Raw genomic sequence first — 27086 nt, 5'->3', positions numbered from 1 at the left:
AATTCTATATGCTGCAGTAACAGCCCCACGGTTCGATAATATTGAGCACTCTTTCAGTGTGAAAAGACAAGACAGGATATCTCAGACTCTAATAATTCTGAAAACATCAAGCAGTGTGGAGTTAATACTTCTCAGGGCCTTGCCATGGGAATTTTCTGGCTGTGTCCCAGACTACAGATAATTAATTATGTCAGTGAAAGGCTCTGGTGGCCTGTTTTCTTCAGAAAAAAGTGACATCATCCATGGAGCTCTCTGGCAATAAAGCAGAACAAAGCTGTGTGGGCAGGAAATAACAGACAGATGTCTTCTAGTGCTCATTTGATCTGTTTCAAAGTTTACTGTAAGAAGTAATACATTGCTCTGTGCTGCTTCTCCCCAGCTCTGCAATCTTTAGTGTGGACTTTTTTAAACACAAGAGGCCAAATGAATCTCTGATGTAATTCTTCTGGAGCTACTTCAGAGGGTTTGTGCAGTGGATGAGTTGGTCTATCATGTGCCTCTCCTCCAGTATTGATTTTAGAAGGACTTTCTCTGTTATCACTGTAAGATAACGCACAACAAAATGAAATACACTGTATAGCTCCAAAGGCTTCATACAAGGCCAGAAAGTTCTGCACGGTATGGAGAAGACAGGACAACTCTGTTTCATATCCCCAGAGTCATGAGGGATTACTTGCATTTCCGGATATATTTCACTAAACTTTTGTATAAAAACATGGTCACTTTTCATCACTGAAGTAATCTCTTTACCTCCAAAGTAAACCACATACATAGACCTGAGTCCAGAAATGTTAAAAGAAACTTGTGCAAGTGAATTCCACAGTTCCAAGTATTAGGAAATTAAGCTAAAATGAAAGGCAAGAAAAAAACCTTTGCTGTACATAGAGTCTTCCTTGCAAGATAAACTATGTATACATGTCATTAGCCAGCATTTTGCATGGCTAGAATCACTAAGTGATATAAACAAGGCTACTTCAGCTATCTGGTATAGGAGAGAAAAATATTTCTTGAATTTTTAGCAAAAAGGAGCTTTGTACAATGCAATATGCAGTAGAGCATCTAACTTCCCAGCTTCGAAGCATGCTTTGTACACTAAGTACCTCTGACCTGGAAGACAAATTGCTACCTGGTCCTTGTAGCAGTACGTGGGCACAACTTGAAGAATCAGGCCATTAACAAAAGTGTCATTCCAGTAGGCGGGGCAACTCTTATTACTTTATCTATTCATATTCATAGTATCATGACACAAAATGAAGAAAGTGCACTTTCCTTTTAATCATTTGAATTTCCTCCTAAGGTAAGAAAAGAAGGGAAGTTACTGAGTTTAAACATGGATTAGTGTTAAGAAAGTTTTGCAGATGCAGTTTTTCAAGTACACCTGCCTGAAGATGCTTTCTTCATTAAAGTAAACTAAACGAACACACGGTATTCACTCTCTGAGGTCTCTAATGGGAATTTTCAGAGAGAAGACTATTCCTGCCCTGGCAGCGACAGAGCACGAGCTTGTCCTGGATAGCACAGAGAGCAGTGTGAGAACATCCTCCTGATCTCCCTCAGAAGAATGCCTTGGTTGTGATGTTTGTTAGCTCTAGGTGAAACATTTGTAAAGTCTACTGGAATTTAGGAAATCAGCCACTGGTAAGACCACAACATTACACGGAGAACCTGTGACCTTATCTAGTTTCTGATGCAGTATAGAGCAGCTGTTGCACTATAAATAACCTGAGCTGTGTGAAATGCAAGTAACAACACCACAATTAGAAGTAAAGGTTCCTATCTGTGGTTTAATAGTTATTTCTTGCCGTTAATCACTGTTAAGAAAAATATGACTTCATAAACATTAAAACTCTATTACTTGTGCAGGCATAACAAAATGTCATGATAACTAGAAAAGTCAAAAGCTGGAAATATCAGATCTTCCAAATATTACATAAGTGTATTCCCTGTAAATACTACTCCTGCTCCTGAATTTTCAAAACTTCTTTCAATTAATTGAGAGGATTGTCATCATGTTATTGAAATATTTAGATTGCTCTGAAGTACTTAGATGTATTTTAAATGGCTCCAAACATGGAGCTATGAAGAAAATAGCTACTGGTAACTGATTTTGAAAGAGGCACACTGAATTTGCAGGCAGGCTACTTAAACTCTTCTCCTGAATTTTGTTTTTAAGAGATGTCCTGGCAAAGGATCTTGAGTTGGATTTTACTCTCAGCTGACAGTGATTACTTTGACTCCATTCCGCTCATCTTGAACACAACTGAAATTTTTTTCCGATTTACTAGATGCCATACATGAAATGAGTTTGATCAGCTCAGCCCCATTTCCCAGGTGACAAATGGGCTGTGGCAAAAATTCCCTATTTAGTGGGTGCTGAGTTTTGTTAACAGTCTCACAGGAGAGGCCAAAGACTGTGGGAATGGGGAGAGAGGGCTGTAGTAAATTGGCAGGGCAGGGCACGAGGAGGAAGCACGTCCGAACGGCCAACTTGTGTAACAGTCTTTCAGTTGACCAAGAATTTGGTTGCTAGGCTGCCAGTCCCCTTTTACAAGCAGCAGAGTCATGCTATTGTTTCCTAAATGCTTTCAATTTTAGGCAGGGACCTCTTTACATCCTTTATATATCATTTAAATATTTTACTAGGCACGTAGTAAAGCAAGGTTTGGAACCTAGACCCCTGCTCTGCTGAAGCCAGCGAGCAAAAGAAAGCCCTTCTCTTTTATTCTGCCAAAAAATGAGTATTTCAGGGTAACCCTGCAAAGAGTGGCCTCACATCAGCCTTCCAGCTGGGCGGCTGGCATGCACTCCCGTGGGGAGGGGAGCGTTGTCTTGAGGAATTCGTATTTCCCAGGTAGAAATGCAGACCCCACATCTTAAGTAAGTGCACTAATCACTGGGTAGTAGAGAGGAGGGAAAGGAGAGCAGGCAAGGCTTTGCAGGACAGCAGTGCTCCATGGCCCTTCAGCCCCTCCATGGACGTACTCAAGATCTCAGGTCACCAGCCTTTAGAATTTGGCAGCTCCAGTAAGCATAAAATGAGGCTTAGAGGAACTGCAATGTTGAACTGTATCTATCAGCAGGGATAGCCAAAGGAGTTAACCAAGTACTGTGTCCAGTTCTGGTGTCCACAATTCAAAAGATGCAGACAGGCTGGAGAAGGTCCAAAGGAGGGCCATGAAGATGATCAAAGGGCTGGAGAACCTGCCCTGTGAGGAAAGACTGAAGGAGTTAGTTTTTTTTCTTCCTGGAGAAGAGAAGCGTGGGGGGGACCTCATCACGTATTCCAGTGCTTAAAGGTCGGCTACAAAGACGACAGAGGCTCTCTCTTCACAAGAAGCCAGTCGGAGAAGATAAGGGGCAATGGGTACAAGTTGCACTGGAAGAGGTTTCGTCTCGACATAAGAAAGAAATTTTTTACAGTGAGAACAATCAATCACTGGAACAACCTCCCTGAGAATGTGGTAGAGTCCCCATCACTGAAAGTTTTCGAGATGCGATTGGACATGGTGCTAGATGATCTCATCTAGGCTTCCTTTCCCATGAATGGTTGGACCAGATGATCTTTTAAGGTCTTTTGCAACCTAGGCTGTTCTATGAGTTTGATGGACAGGGAGTCTCTAAGCAGGCTTTGCTCCTGGAGAAAATGAGTGTGGAAAAACATCTCTCAATACATCTGGCCTTCTGTGTTTCTTGCCTTGAGAGAATTACTAAGAGGTAAAAGTGGCCTCTTCTTTAGTCTGTCTTCATTGCTCCTTCTGTTTAGAGAATCAGGTACTTGAAAGCACTTTATTAACAAAAAAGTCTGTCTATTTTCAAGAATCCACAGTATTTGGATTTGAACAGTAGAGATAAAAAGTTAGCTTGGAGTTTTCTGTAGGGCAATTTAAGAAACAAAAAACAATAAAAGTAAATGTATGTATTTTCTAAATTCTGTATCTTGATTTTAAAGAGCTTCTCTGACTAATTGCAGTCTTCTGGACTTATGCAAATAAGTTTCATTGTGTTACAAGCTGTTGCAACATGTGGTCTTCTCATGCCTGAATACTCTCCCTCATCAGAGCACCAACAAAACAAAAAACAGGACTTGAGAGATGGCTTTCCTGTGCCAAACACCATGTTCCTTCTACCAAAACAGCTAACAACTTTCCTCTGGGATTTATATACAAGTTTACTTCCAATTTGAAATCTCTTCCTTGTGTGTGTCTCCTAGCTTATGATTTACACTAAACAGCATTGTGCTTTGAAACAAGGGAGGGACCTACAGTAGACGTCCATCAGTAGAAACAGCTTGCCAGTAGGGTTCCCTCTTCTTAGCTAGGACCTCCCACTTTGAGCGTCTTGTACCTTTTTTCAGGTACATGTGTTGAAATAGCCCAAGTGTTCCTCTACAGGATTATTCTGACTTGTTTTCTGAAAATGGTCTGTATTCTGTGGTTTAATATAATGATAGTTGTTGACTATACATTGAAAGAACACATCTCCACGTGAGCTCTCTTCTAGTTGTTTCAGTGGAAAATTAGTCATTTGGAGGAAACATGAAATCACTGTGTTTCAGCTGTTTCAGCTCCTTCCCTCTACATTTATACTAAGGAGTTTCAGAGACACTAACTGGAGTTTGCAAATCCCGAGGCTGATGGGAGGTTAGGATGTTGCCCGGGCCCCTCTCCGACCTAGGCTAGCTGCACTTCAGAATCTTCCTATGCTGGGGCTTGTTGCTGACCAAATAAAAGCAAATTTCTCTCCAGTTTATTATTAGCACGAGGCCCCTTTTTTGATCCAATGCTTCCTAGCAACCCGAGTGTCTGTTTGTTAGTTTGCTTTTCACAAACTGTTATCATAAGTCCATGGAAACAGAGTACTTGGTAAATTAGCCGATACCCTTGAAAAGATAACGATAGGAGCAATGGCCAAGCCCAGAAAAGGCAGAAGGCACCTTGCCACGCTAATGCAATCCAGATCCCGAGTGCCTGCAGAGCGTGGGGTGCCCAGGAAGGGGTATGTGAGCGGGGAGCTGCCTGTGCCCTGGGGATGGTGCCACCCAGCCTCTCCCGGGGCTGAGTACCCTCCCTGTGGGCTGCAGCGAGGGGTTTTCAGGTCTGACAGCCCTGCCCTGTCCAGTGGAGCTAAGTGTGTCACTGCTTCCTTTTAGAGATGAAGCAATAAATAGGGGTTTCCTTCGAAGCTCTGAACTGAGCTTGGGCACCTTCTTTCCTGCTTGGGGTGCCGGTTCCTCCATTCAGCATCACCCACTCCCCTGGCTCAGCTCCTTCTGGCTCTCGGGGTACCCAAACCTGCAGTTTCCAGAAACCTTTCTTAGCTGGCAAGTCATAAGCTGTTTCAGGGACTCTCATTCCCTCCTGCTAAAGTTGCTCCATTTTAATTGTCAATGATTAAAGACTAATGAGGCTGGAAGGAAAGTATGCACGGCAGTGCACAACTGAACAGGGCTGGGGCACTCGCTGGGAAGAGCAGCGTTTGGTCCCTCCGTCAGCTATTACTGTATTAAATAACCATTGCAGAGACTGGAGTCCAGCTCTTCGCTCTCCCAAGTCATAGTGTTAAATCACCAAGCCCAAGGTGTCTCTGTTTGCTCTGCCTGGCCCTGTCAATGTTTAATTATGTTGTCAGGGGCCTGACAGCTTCGACAGGAGAGAATGAACTCCTCCTCCTCCCCTCCCGAATAGCCTAGGGTCCAAGGTATGCTTGTCCCTGAGGAATGGGGGGGGTGGGGCCTGAAGCTTTCTGTGCTCAGGACCAAAACGAATCGAGATTTCCACATGCTTGGTTGTGGCCCTTGGTGCATAGGGTAGAAGAGGGCTGCCCCCTCATCCCACCGGTTTCGGTGCTCCCTTTGCACAGTGCTCTCCCTGAGCACACCTGTGGCACGGGGCCCCTGCTGCGAGGCACACAGCAGGACACCGAATTTGTTCATCGGGGCAGGACGCAGATATGGCCCCAAAACCGCCTCTTCCTAAAAGGGCCTAAGGCCACACGTCATAAAATCTGGATATTTATAAATCCCCCCAAACTCCTATGCTATCCTTATTAGACTTTTAAGGGCTTTTTCTTCAATGTAGAAGCATTGGCCTTATAGTAACGAAGACACTAAGATAACTGTTATTTTTACAGGGATATAAAAAATGATATATTCTCAAACCTGTCTAAAACTTTCCTAAAATTACATTTTTCCTGTACTGAGAATGGCATATTCCCAGGACATGATGTAGTGAGGTGTACATGCTCTTTTGGCACTCTTTGGGACTAGCCCACATAATTCACTTGTAGTTTTGACATCCACGAGTGATGCACCTTTCCCACACTGGTGCTGAAACAACATTAATACCATTCCAGTCTGTATTTTGTATCTTGCAGACATGTGCAAAGCTTTTACTTAAGGTTACAAAATGTTGTACAGAGTAAGCCCCTACAGCTAGCTGTTTATAATTGGTCTAGTTCTCAGTTGGGTGGCATGATCTTTGCCTCAAGTTCATTTTTTGTTTTATTTTCATGTTACTCTATTTTATTAAAAAAAAGATGAAAGGGTCTTTGCCAATTCCTGAAATTATTTCCTTGCTCATTTTAAAAGCAGGTGGTTTTGTAGAGTTGTGATGCCTCTGTGGTACTGGGTAAAGATTTAATATTTGCTACAGGGTTAATACGGAGTGCTGTTATGAACACTGTGGAAAAGCATGAAGCGTTGGTCAGTTCATAAATCTTAAACAGCCATTGCTTACATAGGGGCAGGATTTGTAGGGGATTTTTCCTAAAATATCTGAACCTTTCCTTAGCCCTTAATTTGCTTCCCAAGCTCACGTGGGTTGAATGTCGGAAGGGCAGGTGAGAGAAAAATTGGTGCCCGTAGTCTTCTGCCCCCCGTCCCTTTGGGCTTGTGGGAGACATGCTCTCCAGGGAAATCCGGGAGCTCCCTCGTGCCCGCCGAAAACTTGTACCTTTTACAGCCCCTCCCTGGATCATGGCCTTCTAAACCTGCCTTGAAGGACAAGCAAGTACCCTGCCCTCATTTTACAGATGGCTTAACAGATGTTGGCAAGTATCATTAGAAACAGAGCTTGGGATTAAGCGTTTGTCTGCAGCAGGGCCCTAAAATGCCCCTTATTCATAGCCAGGTGGCCTTGCAGAGCAGTCTCATCATGCCCAGGTGCCTGCTCGTGCTGCCTGAAACTGGGGGCTCCCAGCCAGGGCAGGGAGCGGGAGCTGGGACCTGCGCTCCCCTCGGCCACAGGAGCACCGCTGCTCCCAGGTACCCCCGCTCCAGCGTCAGCAGCCCTCCTCCGCTGCCGGCAGGGTTTGCTCAGCCTCTTCGGGTCTGCCACCAGTTATGCCGGTTAGCCAGGATCTGCAATGTTTCTAGGGTTTTGTTTAAACAAACAAAAGTTAGAAAACTTTTAAAAGTTACTTGAAGAGACTATACAGTCACAAAGTCAGGTAGGGAATGACTAGGAAATACTCAATTTGAGGCTGTCTGAGAAATATTATTTCAGCCCACTTGTGCTTCTTGTTCTATTCATCTCCTTACCCCAGTCAGGGAACAGCATGGGCAGTGAATAAGATGAAGTATATGGAGAGTAATGATGTTCCCTTGCTATAGTTGCAACCCAGATAAAAATTCACAGCATTCAAATGTAATGGCAGGCAGGAATAGAATAATTAATGCCTACAAGGATGACATCCGGATTGCACAGATCACGTTTACTCTGATATATCCCAAAGTTTTTATATTTGCATTGGCAGCCTGGCATTCTAATTTATTTTATTTTTATGCACGCAGTCTGTACGTATGAAATGCCCCTATTTTCCCTCATTTCCCTGTTGGTTAATAGGTTGGCTTATGGTAGTGATTTGCAATGTTACAGGCAAGGGAGGATGTGATCCACATGCTGAAGACAGAGAAAACCAAACCTGAAGTTTTAGAAGCTCATTATGGGTCTGCAGCTCCAGAGAACGTGCTCCGAGTGCTACACAGGGATGCTATCCTTGCCCAAGAAAAGTCTATAGGGGAAGACGTCTATGAGAAACCAATTTCAGAGGTAATAACTTCTTGATTTACATCATTATTTCTGTGCAGGGGGAATCCTAACCAGAAGTGAGACTCCACATATTTTGAATGTGTGCAAAGCATGCAAGAGGATAACACAGCATTTGTACAAATGACAAGAAATAGAAGGAAAATTGAATATTCTTGTTCACTCAACTGCAGAATAAATTGTAAGCAAAGTCACTGGGTTTGAACACAAACAATAAAGAACTTGTATGCTTGTTTGGGCTGGTGCTGTTAAGCAAGAACAAAATCTTTGGGTGTTACAGTTCTGTTTTTTAAATTCCTTTCAATTATAGGCTCCAGCCTCTACTGCTCACAGCACTGGTAAGCACTCTTTGATTTTTTTGGCATACTAGGCCACTATCATGTGGGTAGTTAGGAAAAGAAGACCTTCAGAGATTGACTTTGACCATATTATGGGATCATAAATCTGTCACTTAAGCTCTAGGACTGCAAAAATCAGTTCAGCCCCTAAAGGAGACCTGTAGGACTTGATCCCTTGCTTTAAAATCTAAGCAGCAGATGAAAGTAGAATGGACCTGGGAATGTCTGAGGCCAGCGTGAACGCCAAAATAAACTGCTCATGTTTATAGTTTCATAACAGGGCATGGAGAAAGAGCATGCGACAACATACAATATAATATACTCTAGTGCCTGTCCAAATCTTCATAGTTCCTCCTATTAGAACATTTAATTTTTTCACCAGGAATTGTGTCTACCATGGGATATCTTTATACTGTGTGTTCTCATTGAAGTGTCTTCTGGAATTTTTGGGATGATCGTAAATAAGGGAAGCAAACATTAGCATGTGGGAGCATGCATGAAATGCTGTCGAACAAGATTAAAAGAGCTTAGCAGGGCTTTTTTCTAAAGAAGCTGATAATTTGGTGGGGACCTCAGTGTAAAACTTTTGTCCTGTGTAGGTCCACAGGGGTTAGGTTGGAGCTAAAATAGGATGGTGACAAAATTTCTTAAGTGCAAAAGATCTACTCTCAAAGGCTGAACTCAGCCTGGCTCCTTTATAAAATGCAATGACTGTTTTACTTTGACTACCATGGTCAACTTCTGGAGGGCAAATCGCCGTGGTCCTCTTGCTCTTTATTTCCCTCAGTTTGCTGAGGCACGCTGTGAAACAGCGACTGCCCGGTGCAGCCGGGGCCGTGGAAGATGCAGGGTAAGGGCTGGGGGTGGGCAGAGCAGGCTCTGCCAGCCGCCGTGCCGGGGGCAGGCAAGCAGAGAAGTGCCAGGGCTGCGGGCTGCTTCGGCAGGGAGGAGGATGGAGTTTGTCATCTGTTCCCAAGAAACAGTGAATGGAACAACATGAATAGCTCTGGTGGCTTCAGAGTGCCCCAGCCACTTTTTAGACACACCTCCCTGGCCTCAGTGTTTGTTTGAATAATAATTGGCAAATTAAATTAATAAACCCCCCCCAGAAGACAAAAAAGGTAAAGTGTTATTAATAAAGAAAGAGAAATTTCTGTCAAAAAACAGGTTGAGGGGAAAACCCTAAGGCTTATAATGAATTGTATTTGGTAATGTAAAACTGAATCTATGCTGAATCTAAATAGTTTTGACTTTTTATCTCAGCAGTCTTACAAGTGAGTGGAAGATGCATAACTCAAATTTCAGCCTTGAGCTTACACCTTACGTTCCACATGTAGGTGTCTAGTCCCCATACAGGTGTGCGAACTCAGGCTCCCAGGCTCTGAGGGCATGTATCCTGCCCTGGCATTTGCTACAGCTTTTCCCATGTGAAATGAGGAAAGTGTGCACAGCACCTCGCCACAGGGGAAATTCTGCACTGCAACAATATTATTTGTTACCCTAAAACTAAGCGAAGTTCTGTCCTTTGTGTATCTGAGAGCCTTGCAAATGTTTATTGCAAACACACCGTCCAAAGAATTCATTATTTTACAGGACAGTTACTCTTATTTCTAGTCACTGCTTTATGTAAAGCCCAAGACATAAAATTATGGGACTCGCATTTACCAAACACAACATTGTTGGTTAATAAATCAGATGAAGTAAGCAAGGAGACCTTTAAAACGGTCTATTCTCCTTTCCTACAATCCAGCTGGACAGACTTGAAGAAAAGCAGAAAGAGACGTATCGGCGCATGCTGGAACAGCTCCTGTTGGCAGAAAAGTGCCATCGCCGCACAGTTTATGAGCTAGAAAATGAGAAACATAAACATACAGATTACATGAACAAGAGCGATGACTTTACCAACCTCTTGGAACAGGAACGGGAGAGGTGAGTACCTGAGATGGTGCAAAGAGTATCCCCAGTGTTCCAGAGCTTGTCGGTTCAGCAACGACATGGTCTGGTATTTTCTGTGTTTAAATTACACTAAACTCATGTGTAAACCATTTGTAAATGTCAGTCCACTCATGTTATTAGTAAGTACATTACTGTACAAGTCTAGAGCTGGAGGAATATCACTGAATGTTCCTGTAGTGTGCACTTGAATTAAGAAACAAAGTTGTTTTGAATTACTCATGCCCATTTTGGGTTCACCTCCTGGCAGCTTTTGATCAGATGTTATTTATGTTGGCTACGTTTGGGGCTGGCTTGCTTAGCTAAGCACCACATTTTGTGAAGGTCGAGGCACTGTTTGTCACAGCAGGAGAACAGGGTAAGGAAAACCGCAACACACATTAGGATACTGGCACACAAGTGGTAGGGACTTTGCCATGCCCTTCGCATTTAGGCTTGCAAAGTCACAAACCATTTGTGTTATTTTTCATATTTTTGAAGACTCATGCCTCAGGCAAGATCTATATTCCCCTGAAAGAAAAAAATTTCATGTTTTATAGAAAGTGTCCAGCCTGCGATGGACTATATCCGCAGTGCTTATCTCACAGGCTCATACGCTCCAGGTTTTTTTCTTCACGTGTTTGTCCTCCTTGTGAGAGTAATTTGTTCTCTGAGTCTCTAAGAAAAGAAAGAGTACCTACCTAAGGTGAAGAATGAGCACTCAGTAACAGACTCAGTTTTTCAATATGAAATTTTCATGCTCATACCAAACTGCCTGAAATCAATCCACAACGTTGTTTTTTTTTGTTAAAAAAAAAAAGCTCTGAGAAAAATACTTAAGGCAAGTTCAAAGAAGAAATGCTTTTGAGGAAACCACAGTCTGGTGGCAGATATTTGCAAAAAGCCAGGAACTAAATTGTTTAGTGTATTTCCTGAGCTCAGTTCAGCGCCAGCTTTGAGTAGGTGGCACATGAGCTACAGTGACCATATTTCCTGGTCTAATAGCTGCTGGTTTTCTGTCTCTCTATTTTCCTGGGTAGATTGGCAAACTTTAAAGGACAAAAATGCTTCTGCATCTTAGCAATTTGATTCTCTTAGCAGAAAATAAAAAATTTCCAAGTAAGAAGCAATTTCACATCTGATTCTCATAGATGCCATTTTTTCTCTGTGCTGAATATCTGTGTATGTGTGGACATGCAGGCAACTAAAGTAAAGGCTACATGCAGGCTACAGAAGTAAAAGTGGTATTAAAATACCATTTACATTTGTCTTTACATTTTATATTCACTTTAATTTGACAATTGTTGCCTTCTTATTATTCCAGCTCAACTCGTGAAGGCCACTAAATAGCCTAAGATTATGACCTGTTTTGAAATGACTTCTTTCAATGAGTTGATTAAAAAGCTTTCTGTCTCACATTACTACTGCTGAGATATCAAGTCCCCTCTCTGTGGGCATTTTCCCATACTCTTCCTGCTCTTTCACATCTTTTAAACTTCAGTTTTTCTACATTCTACAATTTTTGGAAAAACAGCAATTAAAAAAGGAGAATTTGAGTTTGAACTTCTATTGAAAGCGGATCCTTAAGAGCAACTAAATCCGCCAGCCTTAGTCGCCAATGCCTCTGTACTGGTGGCTGCGGGGGAAGAATTGCAGTGCTGAAGCCCTTTTGATTTATGTTGAGTGACAGAAGAAACCTGATGTTTGCTATTTAATCCACTTTGTTTGTCTAAGGCACTAATGAGAAAATTCGTTTCAAGTTTAGTAGTCACCAAGCAGAGAGAACGTGTCATGTAGCTAAACATAGCAAACCAAGCACGCACGTCCCTCCCTCTTCAGGGTCCTCCTCCCAGATCACTTGCAGAGCAGATTAGCAAAATCAGGATGGGCTGGAAACCACTCATTGGCATATAGTCTTAAATGATCTCAACTCCTCATCTTTGTTTGCTAGGTGCACATGAAACTGAGGCTGCACCCACATCTTTGTAGGTATTAAAAACTGTAAGTAGTATCGTTTGAGGGCTATACTCACGCAGAAAGAGAGGGTGATGTGATAACTTCTCAGGAAAGCCCCACAGTGGCAATGAGCAATAGATTTTTGTCAAAAAGAAACAGTTTGTAGTGGAAAGATTAAGTTGCAATGGGTTAAAACATACAAAAAACTCCCATACTCACTTAGTCTGCATATTAAGACAGAAAACTGACCCATTTCTCAGGGTCCTGCATAGGCATTCTTGTTTTATAAGTACCACTATATATATAGTTTGTTTTACTGTGGTGCTTTGAGGCCTGAGGGTTATTTTATTAAGAGCTGAACAGACTTGTAGTCTCCATGAAAAAGAAAAGGGACACGGAGGTGAACTTTGCCCGTCAGCCACTCTGCTTCACTCGCAGCGATAATGTTAATGAGACAGGGTGAGCCGGAGGAAGAACAGTCCTGCGGGAAGGCCATCTCACAGCAGTCTGGTACAATGCAAGCAGTAATCATTTCTGCCCTGGATCTAAGTAATTTAAGTAATTTCTTTCCTCACAGTGTTTTACCAATCTTTCCTAACCATTGTTGTCCACACCATCTTTTAGAGGCCACATCTGCTTTTGCTGTCCTGTGAAAGTTTGAACAAGATAAAAAAGGAAATTCTTTAAAAGCAGAAATATGCCTTGGTTCTAATGTATTTCTAGCATTCTCTTGATGTATTTACTTTGGAATATTTTTTTACATACACTTTCATACATTATCTCTAATCCCTCCACATGATATGAAAGCAATCGGTCCCTATGAGGGATTAATTATTAGGTCAGCCTTGCACAGGAAGGAAGTAACAGGAAAACATGATTTGTCAAGAATAATTATGCATGAAAAGTATAAAAAAGAGAAAATTGTACACATGGATATTCAAAATGTAGACAGCTAGGAGGGGTAAACGGAGAAAGCTGGAGGGCCTGACTGTTGGTGTTGGCTCTGCAACACCAGGTGCAACTAAGCTGTAGAAAGGTTGTGGAAAATGTGGGCATGTTACAGGAAAAGAGTAGTGACAACCGTTTGCCAGACAGAGATGAAAGAAATCTGGTGCTTTTAGTGGAAGGTGCTTCTACAGACATGGTGGCTGAAGTGCTTTGCAAATTTCCCTATAGTACGCTAGAATCATATATAAAGATGGGAATTTTTTGAAAGTTAGAGACAATATTTTCTATTTTTACCATTCGACCAAAATTGCCCTTCTCCATGCTTGCCCACCTCAGCTGCTGTTCCTGTAACATCAAGTTGCCCTTGAGCATCTCCTATCCCCAGGAGTGCAAAAGCAGCATCTTCCTGGAGCCTCCTGACGAGGCTGAGGAACAAGGAGAAGAGCTGGAGGCCCCGGGGCCCCCTCAGAGACCGTTGGTGGCAGAGGGTGGGGTAAGAAGTCTCTGATCTGGCAGGTGGAGAATGAGGGGTCTGGAGCTGCACTGACAACGTGGCTTGCAGTGGACACCTGAAGAGCAGGAGACCATGCAGCAGCCGCCGCAATGATAAAATCAGTCCTCCCAGCACAGGCACCCTCCTGATCTTCAGCCACGCTTTGGGGAGTGAGCTGGCGGCGCGAGCTCGGGCACCGGCTGAGCTGGCTGCGGCTAAACCAGCTACTGGCACTTCCCTACCCCAAAAAGCTCTTGTGTAAAGCAGGCTGAACATGAAGTGCTACTTGGTTGTCCTCTGTTCTGCCTAGTCCCAGCCCTCTTGCCTTCCCCTTTAGGGAACTGGGAGGAGGCGGGGGGAGAGAAATCTTTAGGATCAATTATAAGCTTTTTTATTTGATCAGCAGGGCTTTTTCTTCTGGTGGAAAAGGGGAGAGCTCTGTGTAACCTCGGCACAGCTTCGACCTCTCGATCGACCTAGGAGATGAGGTTTAAAATCCCAACATTTTTAGAGGTGCTAATCTCTGAACAATTTGTCTTGTACTCTTCTTTTAATCCTGTTTGTTGACAGCACATTTTGCTGCTATTAAAAGCACTGGAAAGCTCCCATTGATTTTAATGGTTCAGAAACAGGCTTGTGGTGAGGACCACTGAGCCAGTCCTGCAGGAGGGATGGCAGAAATAGCCTGAAAGACTTCAAAAATGGGGGGAGGAGGGAGTTTCTTTCACATGCATGGGACGTGGTTTGCCGAATAGAGGGTGCAATGTGGCAGAAAGGCTTTGTTGGAGCTCTTTAAGGGAGATCCGTGCAACTGCTTTGTGAGTAATCTGATCATTTCCAGCACGATCCCTGAGACTGCTGAGACTTTTACCCCACCACACAACGTGTCAGTAAATACACACCCAGTATCTCATGTAAGTATTGTCTGTCTGAAAGCATCGATATTATGTTTAGTCACATTTTATCGTAAGACTTCATTGAAATGATGAGGTTTTTAAATTGGCTCTTGCTTTCCTTGCTGTAGCTTCAAATTACTCTTTACAACCACAGCGACAGCGTTCCCAGTGCACTGAAGCATTTCACATTTTCCTCAAAGGCAAGGCCGAGGATTCAGTCTGTACTTCCTAAGCAGTGCCCTGCTAAATCTGGTTTTAGTTAAACCCTCTTTTTGAAGTACATGGCCATAATTAGATCTGCTTAGAGGAGACAGCAGGACTGTGACCCCAGATCTTTCCTCCACAAAGTTTCCTTTCAGTCTTCGAGTAAAATTGTCTCCTCTCTGCCTCCCCCATCGCAGCACCCCCAGCAAGGAATGCACTGGCAAGTCCCTCGGAGGTCTGTGATAATACATTCCTCTCGGCTTCGGTCATCCTGGCACCGAGATGCTCTTGGCTGCTCTGCTGGTGATGTAATTCTGGGCCCGCATCACCTGCAAAGGAAACTGATCTGCGAGCAATAAAGCACACAGCCGTCTTGAAACAAAAATGCGAGTGTTGATATTAGCAAGTTTTTAAACTCTTTTTTTTCCCCTTTTTTCGCATTTCTGCTTTTATTACAAAAGCTCCCCTTCTCCCTTTTCCCGCGAGACGGCAGCACCAAGCCTTTCATCGGGAAGTGCTTGCCTTTTTGTTTCCCTTTATTTCATGGAGCCAAGCAAGTGTAAAGGCTGGAGTGTGACATAGCCTGGAGATTTTGTGTGCGTTACCTTTCCAGTTTGCATTTTCTCTTGATTTTTATGGAGCTTGTAAAATAAAGAAGCTGGCAGGAAGACAGCGGGGCAGAGTATCCATCAGTCAATTACTTGTGTAGAGAACAATAAAGCCAAAAGTATGAAGTGTTCAGGGCTAATAAATCTCTGTGATTTACCAGTTTAAGGCCAAATTCTGTAGTAAGAATAGCCCCATATAGAGATATTGGGGTGAGGTGTATGGTGCAAACATATAGCACAGATTTTGGCCTGTAACTGTGTAATCTGTTGGTGATTCCTTTAGAGTCTGGAAATAAACTTTACAGAAAGATTTTTGCTTTTTTTTTTTTCTCCAAGAGTTCTTAGCCATATTTGTACTCTGACTTTTTTTCTCATATGGTGATTGTTTCTGTGTCCTGGTTTCCAAATTGTGACCCAAAAAAAGGAAAAGCCAGCCCGATGGGACTGTAGGAATTCATCATTGGCTACAGTAGTTACTCATCTTACCGCACATTACTGGCTGTAGTAGAGCACTGAGTCACCCTCTGTCTACTTTTCAGTAAGTGCATCTCTAAACTTTTAATCTTATAATGTAGAAGGGCAACAGTACAGTTTCTATTCTTTTCTTTTAGGTTGACATACTATCTGTATGGTTTGGAAACACTGGCTATTTTCTGTCAATGTAATATATTCACAGGATCACAGATCACAAATTCTGTGGTAGTCTATTAAAAGAAAGAAATGAAAAAAACCTGGCAATGACAAATACCATTTCTGCACAGTTAAGTAAATCTGAAGGTCATCCATTTTGCAGGTCCTGTTTTACAGCTCTAGCTGACTGCAAGGCAGCGACTGCTCGAAGTTTATGTTTTAACTAATGAATCTGGTCCCAAGTTCCAACAAAACGGCTCCAAAGGTAATTTAAAAATGAGAGAACAAACAGCCACATCGGACTGTGGAGAAACAATACGAAAGTATTGAGAGTCTTACACAACGTGAGGCTTGCCATGAGCTGGGACTAATCCAAATCCATCTCTTCACACTTGGATAGTCCTCAAAACTGTCCAGTCTTTCAGTCACTTCTGGGATTATATAAAATGGCATCATGTGTTGTTTCAACAATTCTTCCAAAATTACTTCTAAGTAGGCATCAGCTTCACAGCCCTTGAGAGAGAATTATTACACAAAACTATACATGTAGTTCATTATTCCTAGCAAGTTTGCTTGCTAAAATCATCAATTCAAATGCTCCCAGGGTCAGATGGGGGGAAAAAATGACTTCATTCAAAATCTAATCACGAACCCAAACTCTGTCCAGGGTGCAATAGGTAACAATTTTAACATTTAAGGGGCCTTTGGCATGTTTCAGAGTTATTATACTACTGAAATAAATATCAGTTCACAGCTCTACTGAGGCCATCTTTTTAAGTTGTCATTTTTTTAGGCAAAGAAAACAAGAACTGAATCAGGGTCATGTAGGGAAAATTGCTTCCTCATTCAGAAAGATTAGAAACAGGTTTCAGTTGAAGTGCCAGGTTTCAGTTGAAGTGCCAGGTTTCAGTGAATTTCTAAAAAATTTAGATAGATGCCACTTATTTACAAGTATAAATATATGCTAATAGGCACGCAAACTTGAACATGTTGGATATTTGCTTCACATTTAAATGGAAGTTTACCTGTGCAGAGATGTACAGACTGATTAGTGAAGTATATGACTTACTATTTTGATTAATGCCCTACAAATATTCGAGACCTGTTCTGCGTGGTCAGATAACTTCCACTAAGTTGTGTGAAGAACCTCAAGATGTCATCTGACTTGAGGAGTTATTCTGACTCAGTGAGCCTATGTAGAAGCTTTCCTAACCCTAAACAGAGGTAATGCTTTTCCCATCTTCTTTCCCAAAAAGGGTGCTAAGTTGTGTATCCTTTCTCATTCCTGCAGTATCTCCACCAGCAGTGGAGAATATCAATAATGAGTTTATATTTGCATCATTTCAGTTTTCATTCTTTTTAAGAATGTATGTGGGAAAATCTTAAAGCAGAAGAAAAAACCCAGGGGGTGCAAAAATCCAAACCCAAACGGTCTTGTGTAATTTGCCAAAGTTTGTGCAAATGTGAGGGGGAAGAAATGCAGAACACAAAATGTGTAATTCAGCGCATATTTGTAAAGCATCTGTGATTATAATATTGTATTGCCATAGTGTTTGGACTAATTTTTTAAAAACTCATTAAAAATGCCATTTTGGGTGTAAGATAATTATTATAAATGTCATCAAAGAAGATCTGGTGGCTTAATTCACAAGACTAGCTAGTCAAAAAAACATATCAAATAACCCTGTGATTATGCTGTTCACCTGGACTGTGGGAGACTTTCAATCCTCCCGTCAACCTGTTGGGATCCGAACACACCTCTCTGAGGAGGTCTTCCTGGTCATGTCATCAGGTCTCTTGGGGTGCCTGTTCCCACTCTTCCCGCAAGGTAAAATTGTTCCTCTTTTACAGGTCACTTCTATACTTTTTGGGTTCTTTTCACCAAAGGGGTGAAAATCTTCTTGTAGGTCAGTGCCTGGGTATTCAAATTCCCTCAGACACGGGAATTCACTGAGCCTGGTCTTTCCATCTCCTGAAAAGTGAGGATTTTTCACTTGTTGGCTTGGTGAATGGTGCCAAGATACGGTCTTCTCTATCTGCTGCTTTTCTTAAAATGACAAAGATGGAAATGAAATGACTTACTCAAGATGAACAAATGTTTCACTGAAATCCTCATGAAACTTTTTTCCACTTGAATGAGAGAGAAAAATAAAGTGGTTTTTTTTCTTTGATAATTACTTATTGAAATTTTGGTTCAGCTCTGGAACTGAAAAATCAATTACTCGCACAGCTCTGTTATCCAGTTGCTTATATTAGGGAATGATTAATAGTAATGTAGCTGACTATGTAATGCCCTAATGAGAAAAGATAAAGAAATGAGCAGAAAATGAGGCTAAATTACAGCAGAGTGACAGCAATGCTTTTCTGATGATAGCAATTATGTCATAGGTGAAAAAGTATCTCTTGGTGACAAGTGTATATATCACAGGACGAAAGTTCCTGTACAGTTCCGTTTAAAATGTTTATTTTCAGAGGAACTGGAAAGGGATAGATGTCTTCTCTTTCATCATTTAAATATCAGGCTTTTCCTAGATGACTTAACTTGTTTTAAAATGATGCATAGCTTTCAACATTTTTTCATTTTGTAAACTACTGGCTGAGATATAACCCCGGTTTCCAAAAACAGTAGGGGCAAAACAGTGCCCGTACTGGTGAAAGGCAGGCGGGTGGTGCAGAGGACAGAGCATTGCCGCTTGCAGTTGTTGCACAGCTCACACGTTGTGGGCACTGCTAATCCTGCGAGGGAGAAGAGTGTGTCCTGGTTTGACCGGCTCATGTCCTTACCTGACATGTCCAACTGCTGTTGGTCCAACTTGCCTTCAGTGGCAGGTGCTATTGCTTTGTGTCCCTCATTAGCACACTCAGCTCTCTGCATCCAGCTTCTTCGGGTCTTAGGAAATAACTAATCCATAAAAATGCCAACCTGACACTGGATTTTATGAGCACAAAGCTGGCACTGGTGCAATTCCTTTGAAATCAGTAGAGCTCTTCTTGATTAATGGGATTAACAAGAATCAGGGTAGGAACTCTGTTAAAAGAGAGTGTGTGTGTGTATGTACCTATAAAAGTATATATATGCATATATATATGTATTACATACAGCAGTTTCTTGAGTGGAGTTATACCTCCTGGATAAGACTTTGCCCTCCAGCAAAATAGCTTATCAACAATATTTATTTCCTGTATGATTCTATTTTTATGTAACTTCTATATGCATTTCTGTCTATGATAATAGTAATTTATTACTATATTATTTTGACATAATTTCTGCAGCCAAGTAACGCCTTTGTATTTTGAAATATTTTTGGTCAGTATTGCCTATTGATTCTACCAAGGAGGCTGTAAGCTTTTCCAAACTGATTTTGCCTCTCTTTTTGTGTGAGACATCATTTGCACTTATGTCACTGTAACATTTTTAAAAATAATAGTGATTTGTAAGCGAGGATGCTCAGTGGAAGTCAACAGCTGACAGCCAAATACTTGAATAGGAAACAATAGGGCCACGATGCATAAGCTGTGCAGTTATTCAGAGGGCAACATAGCCATGGTAGAAAGAATTTTGAAGGCAAGCAGCAGCAAGAAGCGCACCTTCTAGTTCACACTTACTGTATGAAACTGGCCCGGTTTCTCCTCGCTTGCTCTCCATCTGGGTATGTGAGTTTTCCCCGTGCTTTCCTTTTACCCTTGAAACGCTCAACAGGCTGGTGGTCAGGACATCATCTTGGAAAGGGGTAGTGCAAGCTGGAATTATTTCAGACTGAGGAGAGAAATAAAACCAGGTATGCCACTCCCTGGGCAAGTAATGCAGCTCGCAGGCACTGGTGCAAGAGGCAGCCACCTTGCAGGTCTTCCTTTGAATGGAAGCACCTATGGCTCCCATCCCTGTGTGATGGCTGTGGTCAGCCCGTGTCGCCCTGGTCTTCAGAACACGCCCCTCGCCTGTTCTGTGTGTAAAGACGTGTATTTCATGAGGCCCAGATAACCTCAGGTGGAGAATGATGTTCAGCTCAGGCAAGATGATGGGAATTCCAAGGATGTGCAACAGCAAATTTGGGTGACCAAGATACAGATCTGCCCAAAAATCAGGTGTCTATGAACATTCAGATTTATGTGTGTGTTGTTTTGTGGTTTTTTTTTTCCTCTCTCTCTTCAAATTCTTCATTAATTGCATTCCAGAAATCTTTTTTGGATCCTGCTCTAAGCAACTACAAGTAGGAGGTTAAAATAGCAGGCTTAAATCTCGGGAGAGTCTAGCCCCTGGGTGAGTGCTGTGGGGTGACAGTGGTGACAGTCTCTTCTATAATTGCTTCTCAATAGACACAAATCTTCTAATGCAAGCAGCAAGCCTAAGAATTGCATAAGCTGTAGCAAATTAGCTATGTGGTAGTAGAAAAGCTTGTGTAGGTGTAGGGGTTTTTTGTTTGGGGTTTTTTTTCAGGGTTGTGGTGGGTTTTGTTTGGTGGTTTTTTTTTTTTTTGGGGGGGGTGGGGGGAGGTGTCCATTTATGCTGCACCTCCAGAACACAGGAGCAAAACGCACTAGCAAAGGTGGGGTTGTGAGATGGATGTGGTGGCCAGGTGTGTGCTCCTTTGTGTTCAGGGCAAGAGCTGAGGGTACTGGCCTAAAAATTAACAGAAATACCTTCATAGCCTTTCAGACTGACAGTTGGGACATGACATATTAGGATGTGGTGTGACAGCCAGGATTCCTCAGTGCTGATGTTGTTAAAATCTATCAGTCTCTCTTTAGTTCATAAAAGCAGCTGTTGACGGCTCTTTTACAGCATTTGAAAATTTTACTGAGGATTCATTATTTGCTGAATCACTGAATATGGTGCTCGCAGGAAGTCATGTTTAAAAATCAAGAAGGAATCTTCATGAGATTATTTATTTTTTCCCGCTTTTATAGGTGTGTATTGTTTTATCCTTATGTCAAGCTGTGACTGAGGTGGCCAAATATGATATAAACCAGTACACACATACCCTGTATTTCTAAGAAAATCTGAGACCGTGCATTGAGGGAGATGGAGTTTTTATATTGACTCCACTCGAGAAGACTCTTGCTCTCAAGCTGCATAGCTGCTGTACAGCTGTATGAGCTTTTCCATGCTTGACTAGCCCAGTGAGTGCAATTATATGAATGATGCTACTTCCCAAATCCAGATTTTAAACCTCTTCACTCTTCTTTTTTTTAACACTTTCCCATGTTTGAGACCCTGTCATGGTGACTCCAGACACCATCACTTGGACTGCTTGATGCTAAAACAAAGCAGCAATTCTTTGGAGCCTGTTTTCTCTTGTTTTTCCTGCCCACTTGTTTTATTCACTCTATCAAGTATGTTATTCCAGTGGTGTATCAAATGGGAAACAGTGAGGTGGACAACCTTTAGTTTTAGGTGTAGGACTTAGGTGCCTTTCAGTCCCAGTCAGTCACTGGATCACCTTGCTTTGAGGAGGGGTCAGTGAGAAGAAGCACAAAAGAAAAGGAAGTCCAGAAAAGGTCAGCAGGAGTTAGAGTAATGGGGCAAGAAATGAACTGATGGAACTGAAGGGTAAAGGACGAGGAATAGCAAAGAGGCAGGTTTAGGGCAGGGGATGGCAGCCACAAGACAAAGAATATGGGAAGTGAATCTGAATTAAGAGATTAATGAGAACAGAGGGAGTGGCGAGGAGAACTAGCTGTTGGTGAAAGTAGAGCACTGTAGAGCCTTCCATGGGGATGGCAGAGGGAAGAAAGATGGTGAAGAGATGAAGATGGAAGAGAGACCGAGCTGCAAGCAGAAGACGACATATAAAGAAAAATACAGCAAAAATGAAGCAGAAGGCACCATATTGATATTGCTTGATGCAGTACAGTACAGGCACTGGGACTTCCCAGAACTTGTTTGCACCAACAGATGATACACTTTAGGGAAAAAAGTAATTCTGTCTTGATTTTCAGTTTCCAGTAAGGGAACATTTACCGCTGTTCTTTATGAGTTACTTATTGTCACGCTTAAAAATGTGACCCTTATCTCTAGATGGAGTATTTCTGTTCTATAAACCCACACTTGGAGAAGTAAGGTGAGGGGGAGGCAGCAGAAAAGGCAACAGAGAGCCACCTGCCAACAGAACAAAAGCAACACACAGGTGAAAATCAGTCAGGCTTAATTCATGTCCCAGACCCAGCTTGCGCAAAAGAGGCCAAGACACTGCCAAAAGTCTAAGTCTCTCCTGGTATGCTGAGAACAGCCACGGCTCTCCCTGTTCTCAAAGCCTCAAGCTCATTCCTCCACGTCGTTTTTCCACATGAACCCCTAGCACATCAAAAGTGAGTAATTTAGAAAAACAAGGGTGGAGACCAGAGCAGGTAAAGATGGCATTACCTGCTCTGATAAAGCACGGATACATGAAGCAGGCAAAGCTAAAAATGACAGGTCCACAGGGAGCAGCAAGGAACCATCCTGCCATGTGCACTTCTCTGAGGTCCTGGACACCTCTTCCCCTGACTCCAGAGATGCTTTGGTCAAAGGGCCACAGTCTGCTTCTATGGCACTGTTGGTGCTTATTCACAAAGTAATAATCAAATCATAGTATAAAACAGTATCCTTGATGTAGATGGGTCCTACTTCAGCTGTAATAGCTTTTACTTCAGGGAGTCCCACCAGTATTGGAGATGCTGAGCTTTCCCAGGTATCAAAAGGATACACACAAGTGTTAAGAAAGCAGAAAACCAGAAGGGGAAAAAAAAAAAGGTGGAAAAAGAAAACAAAGACAGATATGCTATTGTTAAACTTTTGAATCATGCTTCCATAAAAGGCAGCAGATCCTAACGTAGGGCAATTTTCATGCTGCAAAGAGAAAAAGAATTTAAAATCTAGGCAGCATTGCTTATTTAGAAAGATCTGAGGAGTAATAAAAAAGCCTGCGTGCAAATGTGTGCAACTGTGCGCGCACGGTTTCTTTAACAGCTGCATGGAACAACCTGTTTTAAATAAGAACAAAGGTGAACAAAGCCAGTTGTCAGTGCAGCTCACCAAATGAAGTTTTTTAATGTGCATGACGTATGCCATATAAAATGTATTGCCTGAGATATAACAGCACAGAATCCAACTTGAAGTCTTTTTCTCAGGCTTCTCCTACAAAGTCAAGTTTCAAGAATTTACTGTATTTATCTTCATTATTTATTTGTCTCCTAAAGGCCCAACGGATCACCAATGGTTCACTGTACCTTCAGCAGCTAATTCAAATCAGCCTCTCCCCTCCCTCTATATTCAAAGTTTTCATGTTCTATCAAGATGTCACTGAATTCGCTAATATCTGATATGCTCAGAGTAGGCAACTGGCTAAGTAGAAAATGGAGGACAGGTCTGATTTACCAAATGAGTTTGACTTAGCAAAAGAAGGAAAAAAAAACCCAAAATAATGATGGAAGATTTTCACTGCTTTGACAGTTTTATGAACAAAAAAATTAAGTCTGGCAAGCAACACAGTGTACTTTTTCATGTATGTGAGTAAACACAAATTTAGGAAAAGTTATGTTTTGCACAAACAGAAATATTTGGGCTTTTCATAACATGTTAGAGACCTTGGAGAGAGTTGCAAGCGCTGCCTTCACTATAAATGTTACATATGTTTCTGCACTGAAGATAAAGAGCCAACAGAGAGCAGGGCGGTCTGCTGGAAAGGTTACAAAACCCTGTTTACGGACAATTTTATAATCAGGCAATCATTTGTTACAAGTCTCTAAGATCCACAAGAGGAATCCATTGCTGTGCAGAGTTTAGTGAATTTTTAAAGAGAGCAACTTATCAAAGAAATGTGTAGTCTATTAGCACATCATTAAATAGTTAAACCAATTCCATCTTTTGCTTCCCTGTTACTCTCCTCTATAACAGACAACTGTGCCAGATGCACAGTACAATTTCTGACTTTCAGAGGTGAGCTGGAATTTGGGATTCCTATCTATTCCCTCCCCTGCTTTTATTTCTTGGTGTTTTTCTGATCTGGTCTCACAATGTTGCTTTACTCAGGAATGCGTTTCTTGGACTACTTCATCCCAATGAAAGCATAAACAAAAACATTACTGAAATTCTGAGGAGCAAGTTAGATTTTCCCAGACTTTGATGTGACTTAAAAGTGAAGGTACTCTTGAGAAATAACAACATATGGAATACCTTTATATTTTTATATATACACATAATTTGATTCCTATGCAGTAAAAGAAAAGTTGTAAAGGCCTGTTTGACCTTAGCTGTGACATCCTATATGATGTCCTCTATAGCTCTGGTACTGCCGTAGTGCTGGGTACCTGGAGTAGTTGGGCTGGTGATGGAGACTACTTTAATTATGAAGTCTGGTGGTGCTACAGACATATCTCAGCTAGTGCAGGGTGTGTAGGCTCACCGCTACCACACTGCACTTTCTCTTAACAAGTCTTGCAGCCGGTTGTCTGCTGGTTCACACCCAGACAACTTCAGTGACTCTATATCACGTTCCCTATGCTTTTATTTCTAAGTTGCAGAGTAAGCTGAAGGAGCTGGCAATCTGGGATAAGTCCCCTCTGGGAATCCCTGGTGGTCACAGGTGCTGCTGGTGACTATCATGAGGCAGCATATGTGGTATATGTCGCCTTGTCTTAGTGATCCAGCCTAATTTAGATTTTTTTCAAGATGAACAGGTTGCCTGGAACAGGTTGCCCAGAGAAGTTGTGATGTCTGTCTTGGAGGTGTCCAAGACTCAGGTAGAGCAGGTCCTGTGCAACCTGCTCTAACTGGCCCTGCAGGGGGCTGGACTAGACATCTCCAAGGTCCTTTCCAACCTCAACCATTCTGTGGTTTTATGATGCAGCACCCTCTGGAGGATGCCACATGACGACTTTGATGTTTCCTGATGACTGCTTGCACCACAGCCAGAGGCGGTGGCTTAGACTGGGGCAAGCTCTGTGGCATCCTCTGGGCATTCCCTTTAACACATCCCTTGGCAGGCAGGGACACTGGTAATGCCCTCAGTCACCCTCTGGTCTTCTCACGTTATAGTTCTGGCTGCTGCTTTTTTGCTGCCAAATTTGTGATGCGTAGAGGTAATCCCTTGAGGTCTCTGGTGTGGGCAGGAGTCCACTGCACAGCTGCTGTGATTGTGAGTGGTCGGACTTCATGAGATGGGTGATCCCTTCTTCATGTCACATCTGTAGAAAGCTGACTGCTATAAACTCACAACTGCTTTCCTAATATAAATATTAGGATTCTCTTGATATCCCTGAAATTTCTGCTCTGAGCTGAGACCATGAAAACACAGATGAGGAAGATGTGTTGCTTGTAGTTCCAGCCTGGCTCAAGCATGGCATCATGGACAAAGAAGAGGCAGAGCAGATATGAGGGGACATTTAGGAGGGTTGCAGATTTGGGAGGGGTGGGGGTTAGAAATAGAGAGTAGAGATAAGGAGGAGCCTGGGACTGAACGGTGGGTGCAGGGGAACTGGGACGAGCTGTGCAATGAGTTCAGAGCCCAGAGCCAGCCAGGATGGGGTGTGTGACCAGATATCCTCCGGCAGAGCCAGCAGCGCCGGCAGGGCAGAGCCTTGCTCTCAGCTGCTGATCACAGTCAAACCCGTCTGTCAGCAGATAGTTTTGAAACTTGCTTGCAAAGTGCTCTATGCCTTTCTAGTATCAAACTGCCTCAAGGCTGACAACCTGCTATCGCTATCAATTATTTTGTTAACTCAGAGTGCAGACTTTTATGCAGGCAATCTGAAGGATCTAAACTCTTCTGACAATCTCCCTAAGTACCAACATAATGCCACATCATTAAATTTCGATGGTGGATATCTATTTTCGTGTTTGCCATTGTGCGCACAATTTCGTCTTTTTAAAGAACATGTAGCTCTACCAGAACAGTTATTAGGACTGCAAAGGACACGGTAAGTAGATTAAGCAGAACATTTGCTCGATGCGTGTGACTATTTGTAATTGCATAATCAAATACAAGTTTTGTACAGAAACCTTTCCTCTGACACCGGAAAAATAGAAACATATTGAGATGCATCAGCTTTGCACAGAGGAGGCAATGATTTCCCTGTAGGACCCCAACTTCATCTTTTGGAAAGTATTTAGTAAATGAGGAAGGGGAATATAAAAAGAGAGAGAATGATTAAGGCTGGTAGAGGTTTCCTTGGAAAATGTGACTCTACCCCTGTTGAGTTTGTGTGACGGATTTCCTACATGGCGCTAGTAAAGTCATGTGAAGCTAATTTACATGGGTTGTGAACGTTTTTCACTCTGATTCGCATTTTAGGGAGCTTGTTGGAGATCTGGACTCTGACGTGCAGGAGTCTGGAGCGTCTGCTCCTGGTCTGGAGGCAAATGGGGCTCTGTGATCTGAGCAGACGCAGCACCCATCCTGCAGCGCTCTGAAAACCACACCCTACGTACCCTGAAGCAGGTGTCCCAATCAAAACCCTAGTCCTTTTGTGCTTCTGTCTCCCACCCAGAAATGAGTAATTCTGTTCTCAACAGAGTCTGAAGAGTGCGTGGTAAACAGGGCCTTGGATAAAGAGCATAAAATCAATCATTAAGCATCTGCTTTTCAAATGAGCACTGTCCAGCCTGTATGCTGAACGAGGCGAGGGTCCTAAGGAAAAATAATGGAAGAACATGAAATTAGATAGTTTCTCAAAAATGTAAACACGCACTGGTCTGTTTTTGTGGATAATAATATTTGACGTGATAAGCTTTCAGTGTTTTTGGATATTACAAGCTTCTTAAGAGAAGAGGAAGGTCAACGGGAAGGGGAAGAGGAAAAGGAAAGAAAAGGTGAAGGAGAAGGAGAAAGGGAAGGGGAAGGGCAAGGGAAGAGTGGCTTTAGTTCCCCTTGTAAAGACTGAAAAGATGACCGTGGGCAAATTAGGCAAATAGAAGGAATCCCCAAAGTCTTTTATGCTGGTTTGGGAACAAAAGAGTTGATTTAGGACTCCTTTAATGCAGGGAGCTAGCAGAATGGTGCTTTTCAGACCTCACGCAGACTCTCAGTTAGCCTTGCTGCTGTGCATGGATTTTCAAA

At 42.5% G+C, this 27086-nt stretch overlaps 1 protein-coding gene across 2 annotated transcripts in view; it reads left to right on the top strand.

Annotated features, from left to right (window-relative positions):
• FILIP1 (filamin A interacting protein 1) overlaps positions 1 to 27086 on the top strand; it is a 113116-nt gene that overhangs the window by 58866 nt on the left and 27164 nt on the right. For both annotated transcript variants that reach the window (XM_075145333.1, XM_075145332.1), the window contains exons 3-4: positions 7875 to 8048; positions 10134 to 10312. In XM_075145333.1, the coding sequence (XP_075001434.1) occupies positions 7875 to 8048; positions 10134 to 10312 (353 nt within the window). The remainder of the gene's footprint in view (positions 1 to 7874; positions 8049 to 10133; positions 10313 to 27086) is intronic.

This window comes from Calonectris borealis, chromosome 3, assembly GCF_964195595.1.
Source record: "Calonectris borealis chromosome 3, bCalBor7.hap1.2, whole genome shotgun sequence".
Classification (NCBI taxonomy): domain Eukaryota; kingdom Metazoa; phylum Chordata; class Aves; order Procellariiformes; family Procellariidae; genus Calonectris; species Calonectris borealis.
The sequence above is the reverse complement of the archived record's forward strand: the minus strand, read 5'-3'. Positions and strand labels throughout refer to the sequence as shown.